The sequence below is a fragment of the Oryzias latipes genome, chromosome 9 (assembly GCF_053564925.1).
Source record: "Oryzias latipes strain Hd-rR chromosome 9, Olatipes_Hd-rR_3.1".
NCBI classification, from domain to species: Eukaryota; Metazoa; Chordata; class Actinopteri; order Beloniformes; family Adrianichthyidae; genus Oryzias; species Oryzias latipes.
The window spans coordinates 4,995,591-5,013,259 of record NC_136245.1 but is presented as its reverse complement, the minus strand read 5'-3'; the positions used below and the strand labels follow the sequence as shown (position 1 = coordinate 5,013,259).

At 42.2% G+C, this 17,669-nt stretch overlaps 1 protein-coding gene and 2 long non-coding RNA genes across 9 annotated transcripts in view; 2 read left to right on the top strand and 1 right to left on the bottom strand.

Moving 5' to 3' along the window:
• The window catches only part of LOC101169212 (endophilin-B2), a 30,255-nt gene extending 24,255 nt beyond the window's left edge, over nucleotides 1-6,000 (top strand). For all 7 annotated transcript variants that reach the window (XM_078952490.1, XM_004072798.5, XM_011479646.4 and 4 more), the window contains one exon: nucleotides 4,744-6,000. In XM_078952490.1, coding sequence (XP_078808616.1) covers nucleotides 4,744-4,851 — 108 coding nt within the window. In that variant the 3' untranslated portion in view covers nucleotides 4,852-6,000. The remainder of the gene's footprint in view (nucleotides 1-4,743) is intronic.
• LOC111947930 (uncharacterized) lies at nucleotides 4,075-17,513 on the bottom strand. The gene is made up of 3 exons (XR_002873895.2): nucleotides 17,189-17,513; nucleotides 16,849-17,101; nucleotides 4,075-5,120 (listed from the first exon to the last, which is right to left on the bottom strand). It is a non-coding gene; the product is annotated as an uncharacterized LOC111947930 (long non-coding RNA).
• Nucleotides 16,781-17,188, top strand: LOC144994505 (uncharacterized). The gene is made up of 2 exons (XR_013658069.1): nucleotides 16,781-16,920; nucleotides 17,002-17,188. It is a non-coding gene; the product is annotated as an uncharacterized LOC144994505 (long non-coding RNA).
• Nucleotides 17,514-17,669: the final 156 nt, after the last annotated feature.

Genomic DNA, 17,669 nt, shown 5'->3' with positions numbered 1-17,669 from the left:
AGCTGATCTGAAGGCGTTTACTTTAACAGCTGCTCGAGGGGAGGCTTTTTATTGCTTTAATCCAATGAACAAATCTGGGTCCAAATTGAAACCTTTTTAATGTAAGTATCAGGTATTTCCATGATACTCTATCAAATGCTTTTTGGACGTCTAATTTCATGACTGTTGTTACAGACTTACCCTCTTTTTGATGCAATTCAATGTTTAACAGACGATGCAAGGTTATTTCCGTAGTGTCCTCTGGCAATAAACTCAGTTTGATCAGGGTGTATAATTTGGGATATGATTTAGTTTAATCGTTTGGCAAATATAGCTGTTAAGATTGTCACATCTCCATTGAGCATTGACAGTGGTCGACATGAACCAGAATCAGTAGGGTCCTTCCCTTCTTTATGTATTACTACTATGGTAGCATATCATTTTAGCTTCCAGTGCGTATCCATAAGAATCCAACATCAGTGGGGTAAGCATATCACTAAAACATTTATAAAATTCCGTAATGAAGCCATCTGCTCCAGGGCATTTGTTGTTTTTCAGGGATAAGATTTCCAAGTCTTAAACTGGCTCATCCAGTTCTTTTGCTACTGTATCAGTTAGTTCAGGGACATCTATATTTTTTAAATACTGTGCTACAGAAGATTTGTCAGGACAGGTATCAACATCTTGGTAAAGATCTTTACTGAATTTTGCAAATGTATCCGCTATTGGTTTTGTAACAAATATATTCCCCAATTTTAACTTCTGAACAATATTTGATGATTGTTGTTTTCTTAAGTTTAAAAGCTAAGAACCTGGTCGCTCTATTTCCATGTTCATAATATTGTTGATTGGCAAAGCGAAGGTTTCCCTCAATCTTCTCTGATAACAGTTCTTGCAATCCTCTAGTATTAAAGTCAGTCTGGAGGTTTGGCACTGCACCCTGCTTATGTCTGTGTTCCAACTCTTTGATTCTATTCTCTAATTTCCTCTGTCAGTTCAAACTGTGCAAATGACAATAAACCTCTTGAATTGCTGCTGTTTAGCCAACTTTTGTCCTTTTTTTTTGCTGTTGCACAAGAAATGATGCTACCTCTCAAATATGCCTTTGCACAACCCCCCATTGATATCATAAGTTGTGGTTGATGATACGATTTATAGTTGATTTTGGTCCCTTTAGAACAATCTGATTCACTGACCTAAGATCAATCCAGAATATCTTTAGCTAAAAGTTCAACCAATGTGACTCAGATAAAAATACCTGGTACTGAACAGTGCAGGTGAAGTTTTCTAGATTCCTTGGATTTCTTCGAGATCATCCAGTGTAAATGAAATATGTGTTTAAACAAACAAGTAAACAAGAATGAATGTCTAATTCATTCACATTTTAGTTTCCTATAGTTAAGCCCACTGTTTTTTTTATGGGGGAAAAGTCTGTTTATTAAGAAAAATATATACAAAACAAAAAAGAACCAATGTCATGTTTTAGATTGAAAAACGTAGAGCTCACTTCAGCATTGGTTTCACAAATAAGGAAACACAAAGTGACTCAACATTATTGGAAGTATAAGGACATTTATTTGCGGGAAACTGGGCTTCAGAAGAACATTCTTGACCCACAAGGAATGGATTTCCGGCGGGGGGGTCGTTTACGCCTTCGGCAGTGTAGGTGCAAAGAACCAAATGCATTATAGCACATGGATTCCTATGATAAACTAAAACCATTTTTAGTCACTTTATTACTGGTCACTTTTTTTATTTTTTATTTTTATTACTGGTCACTTTACGCTACTTGCTGTGTGGCACTTTGCTGTTTTTTTGGGTGTCTTCTTTCTTCTGTGCTGCCGCTGACAAAAGGAATTTCCCCATCGTTCGATTAATAAGGTCTTCTATTCTATTCTTTTCTTTTCTCTTTTTTTAACTTGTTTTGTCCAACAACTGAGCAAACAGATTAGAGCTGAAGGCCTTTCGTGTTGTACAGGTTTTACTATCACAAAAAGAGGTTACAGAACTTCGATAAACCAGAGTGTCGATTTGTATTAACCCCTTTTTGTTTTTATTATTTTTTATTTATTTGTTACATTTAGTGTGTGGAGAGGGATAGGGGAAGAATGTGAGAGGGGGTGGTGGTGGAAAAGAGTAAAAGGGAGAGTGGGGGATACAAGCACTGATTTGAATAACTTATTATTTTAAGCTGTGTAACAATTATACCAGATCTGCTGGAAAGACAAACATTACATCCAAAGGTGAAATTCTGACACGAAGATGAGCGGAAGACATCTGTCCATCAATACACTGTGGGTTAGGAGGGGGGATGAAGCAGACAGGGAGCAGTGTGGCAGTGTGCACGTGCGGGTGGAGATTGGGACATGGGCCAAGGGCGAGGCCAGGGCCATGAGCCGCCCACCACTCAACCGGCGCCCCGTCTCCACAAGCCAGCCCCGGCACCCGACCCAAGAAACCAAGAGATCACCGTGCAAACACAGCTCCACCCCCCACCCCCCACTACTCTACCCTATTCTATTCTATTCTCATGGTGTGAGGAAACTGGAGATTCTAAACAGGACTGTAAAATAGGAATATTTTTAGGTTCGTTCCCCTTCAGCTTCCTGCACACAGAAATGAATGAATAAGACTCAAAGACAGTTACTTAGCTTTTGTGGAGGTTTTGCCCGAGGCTGTCTGCAGGCTCGCGCACTCTGATCTGTGAAGTTGGTCCCCCCTCCCTCTACTCTGTCCTGCACTCTGATCTGCTTAACTTTCCATGAAATGCATAATCTTTAACCCATTTATCCAGATACTTGATTAATGTCTGATCCTGACTTTCCACATACTTCCAAACTTTATGAAAAGCTTTCTGGACCTGATCAATGTGCTTTCTTACTTTTTAGTGAGATTTTGTGAATGAGCCCCACCCATGTGTTTGAGGTGTATGATCGATGATCAGCCACAAACGCTCTCAGGAATTCATCGACCACGTCAAACTTCTACAAAGATAGTCTTTGCGGATGTGGCTGTCATGAGAACCAGCTTCTCAAATTCAATCACAAACCAGAGTTCCCACCCAAGTAACCCGTTTTATGGGTTCTGCAGCGCTGAATCTAATCAGCAGAAAAAGCTTGGAGAATCAGAAAAGAAACCTATTATTTGTCAACTGAGTCACTATTTTGTTTTTGAACGAGGCATTAATCAAAGTGAGAACACACCGCAGAAGCTGTCGAAGAGAGCACACTCAGACCGACACAGACAGAGAGACATAAGAAGCGTCACAAACACATAGCTTCCCCGGAGCTCCGTTTCTTCCATCTGCAGCCCACACAGGACTTTTCAGCACAATTTAGTACATGTGCGGTCACCACCAGACCTTCAGCACAAAATAGTTTGCAGCCCACACAGGACTTTCAGCAAAACTTAGAACATGTGCGGTCACCACCAGAACCTCAGCACAAAATAGTTTCTCGCGGCGGTACCTACACTTATGCCTACACTTCACGCTTACATTGCCATCCCTACACTTCCATTCCACCGCGAAAGGAAGGCCCTTACACTTACAGCCTCGCGCGCTGTTCACATGTTTTCCGTCCGCGGAGGATGACTCGTGCACGCGCAGCCTCCTGACTGCAGGCGCTGCCCTATTCAGCGTGCCCGCGCAGCAGTCAGGCTGCAGCCGTGTCTCAATTCTTCCCCAAAGTTGATGCGCGCACACACAAAGACACAGACACAGTCAAAATAAGACCCTAACAAGTAAAGAGAGGACAGACTTTCTGTGTGGCGTACTCACTTCAAGCAATGAACCTCGTTATTTGATGAGGGTCCGACGCCGCCGAGGGCACCACTGGATCCAGGGGCAGGGCTGCCGATCCTGAAGGCGGATGTGTCAATACTGAGGCTGTGATCTCAGACCGAGCTCGGTTTTCGGGCAACCCCCCCAGGGGCTCCAGCGATGTCCAAGACGTGCCGGCCGGCTCAGAAGGACCAAATGTGAGGAAACTGGAGATTCTAAACAGGACTGTAAAATAGGAATATTTTTAGGTTCGTTCCCCTTCAGCTTCCTGCACACAGAAATGAATGAATAAGACTCAGAGACAGTTACTTATCTTTTGTGGAGGTTTTACTTCATACAAACACGAAGGGGACAGACAGATGAACATAGTGCATTCAAAGTCCGAACCAACGAGCTCAGGGATGGGCTTAGTATAAAAACCCTGCATTTGCATATTCAGAAGATCGTCCGATGGACCCCGTGTGAAAATCACACCCACAGGTTACTGCTGGAGAGAAGCTCCAAGGCTAAAGTGAAGATAACTCTGAGGCCTGCTCAGCAGATCACACATGCACAGAAAAAAGGGAGGATGAGAATAAACTCTGAGAACAAAAGCTTGGCTGTGCTGTCTTCAAATGTAATATAATTTTGAGATGACAATACATGCTTAGTGAATTAAGTTTAAACCATTAGTGTAATAAAAGTTAAAGGCAGTTTCTAACTATTCTTCACACATGGCATCACCATAAATGGATTGATGGATGTAGTCGGCACGTAATGTAGATGGAGGCTAACGCAACAAACCTTATTTTCAAAAAAAACATGGCTTGTGCTGTCACAATGTTTTTCTCACAGTTTTACAGTTTATTCTTTTTTCTCGTGATTTTATGAGAAAGTTGAAAAAAAGTTTAAAAAAATTACCAAATTGATCAAAACTTTTCTTATCTTTCTAAATTGCTTATCTTTCTTGTGCTTCATGTTTTGTCCCGTCTCCTGTGTTCCAGATCATCACAGTTTACACGATGCCGGGGATGGAGTCTGATTGGCTGGTCGGGGAGAGAGGAAACCAGAGAGGGAGGGTGCCGGTCACCTACCTGGAGCTGCTCAGTTAGTTTGTGCTGGTGTGCACCTGCATGAGAGGGAGCACACACAGCTCAGGCCACATGCTACAAAACTTCCATGAACGTCTGCAGTGACTCTCAAGTGCACATGACCATGCACATGACAGTGAGAATGGAGTGCACGTCCCAGTTTGTGATGGTTTGTTTTTCTGTTGTTGTTTCCTCCTGAGCTGCAGCTGCTGATCCGTCGGTTTCTGTAGTTTGGGGCTTCCTCGTGCAGAAGAGCGTGCCTGTGATGTGCGTCAGCAGCAGAGACAGCTCTGCAAAAGCAGAACACAATATTGGATGAAACTCTTCAATTCAAAACATAATGAGGAAGTGAAATCTGCCTGATGTCAGTACTTGTAGGATTGACTTGATTGCCTCTGAGTTTATTGCAGACTGTAGTTTTTCCATTTCCTGTTTGTTGACGTTCAGAAATGGAGAAGGAATTTATTGCAAATGCCTTCTTTCAGATGATTGCAGTTGTGAGCAGCTGTGTTGCATGGTGGACTGGTCAACCTCTGACTGGAGGTTTGGTTCCCACCCATGTGTGTTTGAGGGTCCTCGGGCGAGACTGAAAACCCCACATTGGTCCAGTGCATTGGTGAACGGGTGAAGGGAGTGTTATTTGCAAAAGGCTTTGAGCCTTAAAGGTTGACAGCTCCCCATCACCATCACGTGTTGGATTGTTGAGCATTGGTGTCCTGCTGAGATCTTTGGTCTGAATCCTTCAAAAACACAGACACTCTAAACCGAAGACGATGAAGAGACGCTCGTGCATCTTTCCTCTCGCTCGTATGGGGCTTGGCCAGCCTGCAACCGTTTGTGCAAACATCCACATGCACTTTGTGCGCATGTCAGCGTGCACGTCATCGTGCTCTCGAGGGTCCAACATCCCTGTAGCTGCTGCATGTAACAGGCTGCGTGTGATGCTCCTTAGCTGCATCCAGCAGTGTTTTTTTTTAGGCCCAGCATGCTCCCCCACCTAGAACGTGCACGTACGTGCACACGCGACTGATTCTGTGCTGTTTCAGAAGCAACAAAGTCGATTCTCGGCTCGTGCACAGCTCCTTTGCTTTTTACTTTGTAACTGCAGCTGCCTGTTTCCTTTCGACTGACTAATGTGTGGGATTTAATAAACCTAATTTATTGGCTTTATCTGCTTCTTGTCATACTTGATGATTATGTGCGTTGTCAACAAAAGCCTCCTCCCAATGTTGTTTTCCCCATAGGGCCATTCTGCCATGAGTCACTTCCCCATCATGAGGAAGGAGAGGAAGCCAGAGCTGTGCCCACTGGATGATGAGTGAAAGCTGTGGGAACGCCAGGCTGCATGAAACAAAGCTCCTAATGAGAACTCAAACATGCTTTTTCTATGAACTCTTCCCATTTTTTAAGTTGAACAATTGAAATGTGTGCATCTTTTTCGGGTAAAAGTGTATGTGTGCCAAGAAATATGAATTAACTAAAAAAAAACCCTGTGGTGACATCAGTAGCTGTGTTTCCATGAAGTTGCACAAATTGGATTTGGGGTACTAAATTCGCTTGATTGAAACACACACAAAAAAATGAAACTGGCTGCCTTGGGCATTGAAATAACGGGCTCCGCAGGAAGCTCATGCAAAAGTGTTGCATCCACAGCTCTTCTGCAAAACCACCAACCACCATTTCCCAAAATGCTTCATCCGTACCCGCTCCCCCCTTTAAAGAGGTCGCTGCTTCATGGTCCAAATAAGACGCAGACGTCTCCTTTGATAGAATATGATGAGCACTAGTGCTGTGGCCTAAATTTGTATGCATCTGCTGTAAATTAAAGTATTGTTCACATCCTCTGTGTTGTTTTTGAATGACTCACCTGAGTTGGTTTGTGGTTATTTGCATCATTAATATTTAAAGGAAACGGTGAATGTGTACTTCAGATTGTGTTCTGTGGTCCACTTGGTCTGCTGAATAGCCCACATAATTTTCCCTTTAACCCTTGTGCTATCCTAGGCACGTTAACATTGGGAGTTGGGTCATCTAGACCCATAAGACAGTGCGCTGAACCTTTTTCTTCAATGATTTGTGATCTTCACTGGTGTCCATGGATTAAATGAAATCCTCTTCACCTTTATCCACCTTTGTCATGGTAGGGAGAACACGTCAATGTAAGGGTGGGGTCATCTGGACCCCACAAGATAGCACAAGGGTTAATGATAAGAAGGTCCATTTCTGTATGGGTTTATTATGTTTTTAGGTTTTGAATTTCCAAATATTTATGCCTCTCATCAAATCAAATCAACCTTTATTTGTTTAGGACTTTTCCAACTCATGTCACACAAAGTGCTTTGCATAAAATACAATCAAATTTAAAAACAAAATGACATGCCAAATGCAGACAACCCCCCCCAGACACACACACACACACAATGATTAAAAGAGTGATAAAATGATGGAATGTAGAGACCTAGCTTTGTCCTAAAGTAGGGAAACGATATTTTGGGGACATGTCCACATCAGTGACCCCCCACCCAAGTTCACGGAGTACACTACCACAGGACCCCCCAGATCCAATCAAAAGAGTCCACTGATCCCATTCACTGAGAAGGGCCAGTCACCGATGTGGAGGATCCCTCAGAGGAAAACACTGGAGTTACAAGTAAAATGAAAAAGGAACAAAATTAAAATATATTAAACACAAGAACAAAAACAAATAATTACATTCTCAGGCATCCATAAAATTGCTATGGATGCCTGAAAAGACACGAGACAATGAGACAATGGCAAAAACTCCCCAGGACGGGTTTTCGTTTGTATGTGGCGCTAGAGGGGCTTTTTTTTTAAATGCAGGATGGCTGCCTTTACCCGAGGTCAAAGGTCAACGACACTTCTGTGGTGTTTGTAGACTGGAGCTGGCAGCAAGTGTGTGCAATTGCGTGAAAATCGCTCAAACAAAAGTGTTGTTTTCCCATATCGTGGGAAAACACAAAAATCGCCAATTCTCAGAGTTCGCCACAAAATGGCCGCCAAGCCGTAGGTCGTGTTGCCGTCCCATAATGATTTCAAAACTTCATTGGGATATCCCCAACACGTGTGTTTTAGTTTTGTAAATGTCTTTTGAAGTACATTTGTTTTCGGCCCCATACGCGATTTTCGGCCCATTCACTTTTTTTTTTTAACTTCTCCTGTCCAACAGCTGGGCAAACAGATGAGAGCTGAAGGCCTCTTGTGTTGGACATATTTTACTTTAACAACAGGGGTTCTGAATTCTCTGAAAACCAGAGGTATGTCTGAATAAACCCCTTTTGTAATCAAGGCCAAACTTTATTCATTTTAATCGTATTTGAGGATTTTTTGTGTTGGACCGGACGGAGAAGGAAAGGAGGGAAGAAGAGAGAGAGATGTTAGAGAGGGGGGAATAGGAGGGTGATTATAGAGGGGGGGGGGGTAAAACCATGAAGCAGCATAAAGCAACAGGTTGCTGGATGTTTATCAATACGGTCAGGTTCAGATGTAATACAAAACTAGAAGGGGCGGGGCCTGTCCACACACACCCTCAAATGTTATAAACACACCTGTTGTCTGCAAAAATGTCCACATGTCAACATGTACACAATACATGTACACACACATACTTATGTCTTCAGACCAACTAGTGTGAAATATTTCATTCAATCACGCAAAGTGTTTGTGCAAAGGTGAGCTAACACCTGTGCTCAATTAAGTGTTCATGTTCTTCTAAAATGGATGGTGGAATGTGAAAAGAAGGAGGGAGAGTTTCCAGCCATCCCCACACCAAGACCCCCGCCGCAGCAGGTGCGGCAGCCAGAACTCCCCCAACGCCACTCGGCAGTAGGCAGAGAACATCGCCCCTGGGTGACCACATCCGCCACCCAGGCAAGGGCCAGCCCCGAGGCCCCCAGAGCCAGAGAGCAGGGAGGCACCAGGAGAGCAGCCCCCCCACCGCGCCAGGAGGGCCCAGCGCCGGGCCCCACCCGGGAAGAGTGCCCGCAGCCCCAGCCGAGCACCTCATCACCACCCAGGAGTTCTGGGCATCCTCCCGCCCTACCCAAGGTATGGGCCAGGACCCCCCAATGGAGACCCGCTCCGCGCTCCAGGCAGCCACCCACCCGGCCCACGGTGGGTCCAGGAAGGAGTAAGGCAAGGGCCAGCCGCCCCCGCCCAGGGGGAGGGCACTAGGAGAAGAGGGGGTCCACAAGAGATGTTGTGAACATGGCCTGACCAGGCTCACCCACTGTAGGAAATTTGGCGAGGCCCAACACTCAGGGGCAAGGACCAGAACCCACAGCACAGGGACACGGACACCCCCGGCTCAGGTGTGATGCGATCCCCGGCTCTTGGCCTTGCCAGAGAGCTCAGGGATCCCTCTCCCTGCGTGGAGAGAGCACTGCCGGGCCCAGAAAACTAGCACCCAGGGGATGCGGCCACCGTTGCCAAGGGCCCAGTTCCCCCTACCAGGGCCCATTCATTTTTTTGACTGGATCGCTCACCGTTATGTCATCATCTTCGGGGGGGTGACGTTGACTTTGTGAAAAGTTCATTTGCAATTTATCCCAGGTGTGTGCACATTTTGGTGACTTTTCAAGCATGCGGCGGGAGTCACATGTTCGCTGAAATGCGGGGAAGTCGTTCCAACTGCGAAAACAACATGGTCCTTGCAGTCAGTGACTGTTGCTGCGGGCCATAATAATTACATAAATAAAGCTTAACAGACGTATAAAATGGTAAGTGAGACTGAAAAATTAAAAATAAAGAAAGAAATAAGTACAAATAATTGGATAAATAAATGTATATACATACACATATAAAACTAATAAAAAGAGAAAAGAAATTATAAAAATATCAAATAAATTCCTAAAATTCAATTAAAAGCTAAATTAAAAAGGTAGGTCTTAAGCCTTCCTTTAATGCTATCTTAGATGACCCCACCCTTACATTGACGTGTTCTCCCTACCATGACAAAGGTGGATAAAGGTGGAAAGATTTCATGTAATCCATGGACACCAGTGAAGATCACAAATCATTGAAGAAAAAAGGTTCAGAGCACTGTCTAGTGCAGGGGTCACCAACCCTGTGCCCGCGGGCGCCAGTGCGCCCGCGAGCACCCCTTGTGGCGCCCGCAGGGAATGCACCCAAAAAAAATCTTCTTTTTTTTTAATTGAAGCAAATATTCAACAAACAACCACGGCATGTCTGTCAATGACAACAATATTAATTCTGAGATAAAGGTAGACAAAGAAAACCCAAATATGTAAACAAATATAACTTGAAAAATAATCAATAAAAGTAAGGGTCTATTACAAAAGTTTAAATAGATCAAATAAATTACACAATTTCTGGACATTCTTATGATTCATGTAATGTAAAGATTTTGAGAATAGGTTGAGGTGGTTGAGTAATCCGTTAATGTGAGGATTAATATTCCTGCCTGTTTTTATTTACATTTATGTTTAAAAAGTTAAAATTAAGTTAAAGTTTTAAAGGTTTAAAAGTTTAGCTTTAGTGTGTTCAATAAATATTTATCTTGTTCGGCTGCAACCTAAAGTCTGTTTTGAATTTAGGCTCCCTCTGCAACTGAGTTTGACCCCCCCTGTAATACGAGTCTAGAAAATTCATGCATGTTTTTGTGTGAAAAATAGGGCACACAAAAGGAAGTCCTCAAATTGTGTTGTTGTTTTTTCTTTTTCTTTTTTTTTTTTGGGGGGGGGGGGGGGGGGGGGGGGGGCTAGGAGGGTTTTAGTGGCGCCCTTCATACCACTTGGTGCCCATGAAATAGCCTTCGGTCTCAAAAAGGTTGGTGAACCCTGGTCTAGTGGGTCTAGATGACCCAACTCCCAATATTAAAGTGCCTCGGATAGCACAAGGGTTACAAACATGAACAGTCTGTGCGGCCCTGAGGCTCTCTGGGAGGCTGTTTCACAGGCGAGGTCCGTTAAAAACTGAATAAAGCCTCGCCGTATGTTTTAGTTCTAACTTTTGGAATAACCAAAAGGCCTGTATCAGAGGACCTAAGGGTCTGCGAGGGCTCATACTTTAAAATCATATCAGATAAACATGACGGCCCGAGACTATAAAAACATTTACAGTACAAACCAATAATCATGTGTTTGTGGAGTTCATCTGAAGGTCATGTTTTCTGGTTCTGCACTTTCTGTCTTGATTTCTGCTGAAGCGTATTGGTATAAAACCGATTGTTTTGTTGAAACTGCTTACTGTTCACTTGTTTTATTTGAAGCCTCGGCTTTAAAAGTAGGCACATGTCATCAGGGAAATAACCAGAGAATGGGCAAAAACGGCCATTTGGAGGGGAAAGTCTGTTGATGCCCTAAAGAGGCCCCTCATGCACTGTGCTGAAACTGCAGGACAGTTCTCATGAAACAGACAGATCTAGAACATGTTTCTCATTTGATAGCTTTGTGATAAAGTATCTTGTTGCAGCTTCTCTTTAGGACTGTAAATATTTAAAAGACTTAAAAAAAACCTCATAAATAAACGGCTTTACTTGAATGAAATGTTGAACATTTAAAGATAAGCTGTCATAAACTGTCTTTCTGGACTTTGACCACAGAAATTGATAGATAGATAGATAGATAGATAGATAGATAGATAGATAGATAGATAGATAGATAGATAGATAGATAGATAGATAGATAGATAGATAGATAGATAGATAGATAGATAGATAGATAGATAGATAGATAGATAGATAGATAGATAGATAGATAGATAGATAGATAGATAGATGACTTTATTAATCCGCCAATAGGGAAATTTCATTTATCTGTGGCAGCAACACGACATTCAGAAATAATCTATATAATATAACATCAATAAAGGACATCACAAATTACATTTATATTAGATAATTAAAAATATTACTAAAATTATTATGAAAAATTATTATCAAAAATGAGATTCTTATTAAATAAAGAAATAAATATTAAATAAATACAGCTGCAAAAGTGTAAAAAAACATGATGCCTGGAAAAAAAAGACAGTGAAGCCGTTCAGCCTGATTTCTTTAAACTAAATGGAAATTTTAAGTTTGAGACTGCCTTGGTCACATTGAAATCAAATGGGGGGGTTGACACTTACAGCTTCTGCGGGTTTTTGGGATGTCTAGGCCTGTGAAGGGTCGTGGAGACGAGTGGCTATGGGCCAATCTGCAGGTGAAAAATGAGCATATTTTTGCAGGGCAACCCATAAATCCTGCACACTGTGCTGGAAGCCCATTAGTGCTGTTCACGTGATACGTGCGCTCTCGTCTTGCATCCCTTGCGAACAAACCTTGTTGTTGGAAATTAGGAAGTTACAATCATCGTATGACAATCAGAGCCTAATTTGTGTGGGCATCTTATCGGAACCTATGTATCATGTGCACACACTGTGCGTGCAGCTTTTGCATGCGTCGGTAAGGAGCCAGCAGGGCTGTGTAACCTACATTATTCATTATTCTTAGACATATTTCAAGAGACACTCACCACACGAACAACAATGGTACATTTTGCTTTCATGAGGCGGTTCCACAAGCCTCAAGGGAAGTGCAAGACACACCTACGCTCTCCTTAAGGTGCAGCTCATCGTCTCTACAACCCTCTAAGGGCCGAACAATCCTTGTATGGCACCCATATAAGGGTTGTTGCGGAAGGTATGACTGTTATGCTTGTGAGACGAATGGAAGTTAAACGCACTTGTGACGTAGAGGTAATCCTGTTGTACAGTATACAGTGCCCTAACACCACCCTCTATTCACCAGTAAGGTGTTCATGTCACTGCACGCATGAGGTGAGTGACTGCTTCGTTATCTTTTCTCAGATGAGGAGTGAAAGCTAAAACGGTGGATTTTGATGAATGTGGCTTAAGCTTAAGCAATATTCAGTCCCACTTGAAAGTGATGTGCTGTAAATGCTGAATAAATAAATAAAGCAAAAGGCATAAGATCAGACCAAATGCCAGAGATGATAGATCTGTGGACTAAGCTTCTCTCATGAGCTCAGCACAGCGGTTCTCCAAAACCTAACTCTGTTCTTTCCCTTCAGATGGATTTCTATTCTCCCAGCCTTTCATTCCTTAAACACAACAGAGAGATTAAAATTGTGACTCATGTCAAACACGACTCGGTTGCCACTTTATTTTTTGGTTCAAAGTGTTTTTTCAGTCCAGGAATGTGCAGATCTCTCTGTGGAGCTGCAGTTTCTTCATGCATCTCAGCTGAGCACACACGGCGTGTTCAAGGATTCTGACCTCTGACAGCTAGTTCTGTTCATGTGATACTGCATGTGCGCTCTCGTCTCGTCTCGACCTCTGACAGCTAATCTCCATCACTTCCCAGAAGAAGAGAATTACACAATTATCTCCAGCAACTACTGTCATCCAGTTTCATTTCCCTCTGGCATGCGTGTGCGCGCACACATGCATGTTGGTGTGTAAAAGATGTTTCACAGTTTGTCATCTAAAGATGAATTTCCTCTCTTGATTTGGGACACTTAAGCCTTAAAAAAAGACCTTAAGCATTTACTTTTTGTTGGTTTCTTCTATTTTGGGTGAATTAGTTCATAAACCACTATAATAAAGAAAGGCATTGTAAACCACACTGCATACTATTTTTGCAGCTGCCGCCTGAGAATAAAAGTTATATATTTTTTTTACAAGATCCCTGTCACAGAAGCTATCTGGGGATTGTGATGAGCATCTTAATGCTGGTGGGACTGAGTCAGACAGAAGTCGGTCCTGCAGCTGCTTTTGCTTCATGTGTAAAGCTTTTGATCAGTCTGACCCAGAGTCAAACTTGGATTTCCTTCTCTCCTATTGGATTACAAACATGTTAAATTACCAGTAAGCTGGAACAAAGTCTTGAAAAAGTTCAGAGTTTTACATCAGATCACAGAACTATTTAAAATAAAATCCATATGCACAGCTGAAAAGTTTGTGTTCTATGTTAAGTTTGTGTTAATAAAGTCATCTATCTATCTATCTATCTATCTATCTATCTATCTATCTATCTATCTATCTATCTATCTATCTATCTATCTATCTATCTATCTATCTATCTATCTATCTATCTATCTATCTATCTATCCATCCATCCATCCATCCATCCATCCATCCATCCATCCATCCATCCATCCATCCATCCATCCATCTATCCATCTATCCATCTATCTATCTATCTATCTATCTATCTATCTATCTATCTATCTATCTATCTATCTATCTATCTATCTATCTATCTATCTATCTATCTATCTATCTAATTATAGTTTTCAGGTGATAAAAAAAATTAAATTCAGCCTCCAAACATAAAAAGTTTGTGAAAAAATTCCATGACGCTCACGATGTCGCCTTTGATCATTGCTGTGGAAGTTACTTCAAAAGTAACCCTTTGCCTTACAATATTACTCTCTCCAAATTGTAGTGCGTCTCATGAGTCCTATTTTACTTTTAAGTTCATTTCTTGAAACGCAGTAAATAAAAAAGTAAAGTAAGTATTTTATATGTACAAAAAGAAAAATATGGTGTAATTATAATTACCAGAGGCCTCAAACGTTTTTAGAGAAATAGGCTACTGAGGAGAGGGTGTGAGGCTATCACTACTAGGTGTGGCACGGTAGTCGAGTACTGAAGGTGCCAGCCGTTTACTGAGTCGGGGTCCTGCTCCAGGAAAATTTAAAAAATTAGGGCCCTTTATGCATTTTCAGATGAATTCTTACAGCTCAAGAGGGATTTAGTACTTACAGTTTTTCTCAGTCGCTTTAGTACAATTCTCAGATCAGAATGAAATTCCCAAAACTATTTGTTCAATCTTCACATCATGATGTCACTTGTGCACATCATATAAGCAGTTTTTCACTTCTTTGAACAAGTTGCAATTGCTTTGGTACATCAATGCAAATGATTATGTACAATTCTCTGCTCTTTGCTACATTATCAATTGTTTATGTCATGTTGATCAAAATGTATTATGTAGTTCACTGTGCAATAGTCTGACTCCTCAAAATACCTAGTCATTAGTTCATCGTGTAAGTCATTAACTGCAAAATGGTTGACCAAGTTGTCATAATGTGACAAACATATTTCGCTGCATTGCAAGAGAGGATATTCGCTGTGATGTGGATGAGAATTTGTGGCCTAACATACAGGAACGACAACACCAGTCCACACCAATTCCTACTGCACTGCCTGTACTGTACAGAATATTGTCCTATCTTTTTTCCCCTTTGTGTTACTGTTTGCAGTGGGTTTTTTCTATGTTGGTATGACATGGTCTGTCAACAAATTACAATATGAACAATAAAAGTGTAAATGTGAATCTTGTCCAGTCTCTTGCAATCAAACAAAAAAGGTGAAACTTACATTTTACAATAATTGTCATCCAAACTTTAGCCATAGTTTACATCAGAACCTCCCTCTAAAGTAAACAGTTATATTGACAACATGACTAAGTCATTTGACTGTCTTGTTCGTAGACAATGACACAAGGACTTGACATTCTGATGGCACTGACATGTTTAATGACATAAAGACTTAGCTTTGAGAGATGAACTAAAGATTTTGAGCAAGTTACAGGCTTTTGCAAGAAATCCATAGTGTTTTGCTGTTTGTACAAATTGTTTTGAGAAATGCACACGCGTATTTAATAACTTAAATTCTGGTCTGAGAATTGTACTAAAGCGACTGAGAAAAACTGTAACTTATGCTCCATCGCTGTTGACAACCTGTTTTCCTGTGACTGCTTATCTACGAATCAAGTTCCAACACTTTTTGAGTAGGACCATAGTTTGGAAAGTAAATTTACTTGTAACATTCAAGTAAGTTCAGTTAGTACTTTACAAACAACTGCTCTTTCCACATTCAGTTCCACAGTCAGTTCAGCTGCTACAAAAACTGCTTGGCCTTCCTCCTTGCGGATGTTGGATTCCCTCCAGACACTAGTTTTGTGTAATCAAGCAGAACAAAGATTTTGTTCATGACATATTGCATCCTCTGTTGCCTTGTGATCTCTCTGCTTTGAATGATTGCATTATGGGAAACAAGTCTGTTGTAACGCCATTTACTGGGCAGGTGCTGAGTAAACTCAAATGCTCTCTCAGTCTGGGCTTGAAGCTATGCAACAACAGGGAAAGCTGCTGACTGGACAGATGGGCAAGAGACAGAAACACCCTTTACAAGAAGGACAAGCCAGGAAAGGTTTTTAATAAAGTAGCTGGGAGTCACAGAAAGCTGTGCAAGCCCAACTGTGGTGTGAAAAAATCTATCAGTAACTGTACAGCTTTTGGAATCAAAATACTTTAACCCTTGTGCTATCTTTTTTTTGAACACATTTTATTCAAGTATGCAGATCAATTATTGACTTTTACAGCTTAACGAAATGAACAAAGAACAAGTGGCATCTCAGCAAAAATGAAGGTATCAACAGGAGTCTTTCAAAATTAGTTTCCCAGGGCTCAGAAAACATTACCATAAAAATAAATAAACAATGAAACAATAATTGACAAAGAAATATTACATCGTACACTGATTATGAGTGGAAAAGCTGCCCATAAAGGTAAACAAAACTGTCCCATTGCAAAACCACTCTATGTAAAAATTTATCCATCTGGCCAACCAAAGTGTTCAGTCACATAAGTCATAAAATATCTCTGACCTCAAATGAAGTTTAGCTGTTATTTTCTCCATCAAGTAAACTTTCCTCAAAGCCTCCAGCCACTGTTCAAGAGTCAGGGGTGAGGTTTTAAGCCAAGATCTGCTAATCATCTTTTTTGCCACCAGTAGAAGAATTTGTATGAGTTTAACTTTTTTCTTCCTTGTGCCTTCTTCTGGAAGGATGCCTATTATATAGTAAAGTGAATTTAATGGAAAGTTGACCTGTGTTATAACTTTAATAATGTTTTGAATTCCTTGCCAATATGGTATCAGAACAGGGCTGACATGGTGTCTCGGTCAGCTACCTGCCTCCTCCCCCCCCTTCCTGCTCTGCCTTGGATGCGACCAGCTGGTTCCACTTACCTCATCATCTTCCCCGCCTTCTTAAGGAGATCCAGGACCTTTCTTCGGTGCCAGTTCGTTGTTACTCCCACGGTGCTTATGTCTGGCCAGCTCATGCTTTGTACCTTGTCTGATCTCAGCCTCGCTAACTGTTCCTCTCTGCTCCGCTCTCAGGAACCGTCTTCATCACAAGGGAACCTCGGGTCGCCGTCCTCTGCTCTCGCTCCTCATCCTTCTCCTCGGACTCAGCCGAAGTCACGCTCTCTGGTTCATCCTGCCACAAACCTCCAGTCAGCCGCCACGCCGCATCAAGAATCTAGTTCTATACTCACCTCCTGTGAATTAAACCACCTTAACTTACCTCACGTCTCCAAGTGTTCTTCTGGGTTCCAGCGTTTGGGTCGGTCTGAATATTCCACGAGACCATGACAGAACGAACTGGCCAAATTCCCGACCCAGCTGACTCGGAAGGACTTCGCCACGACGTTACCCTCCAAGGTAATCTTCTGAGCCGCCAAGCGGACGCTCTCGCTCAAATGTCCGCGGCTCAGCAAGATCTTTTTCGCCGTCTCGATTGTATTACCCATACACTCACGGAACTAACAGGACAGGCATCTACTGTCTCAGTCACAACTCAAGCTCCCGCTTCCGGCAACAGTTTCACTTCCGCCTCCGCCGTCACTCCCGAAAACTTCCGCCTTCAACCGGAACCATTCAGCGGTGACGTCACGGCCTGCGGAGGGTTTCTCCTACAATGCCAGCTCATATTCCAGCAGGCGCCCAGACACTACCAAACGGATCAAAGCAGAATTGCTTTAATTGTGAATTCTCTCAGAAACAAA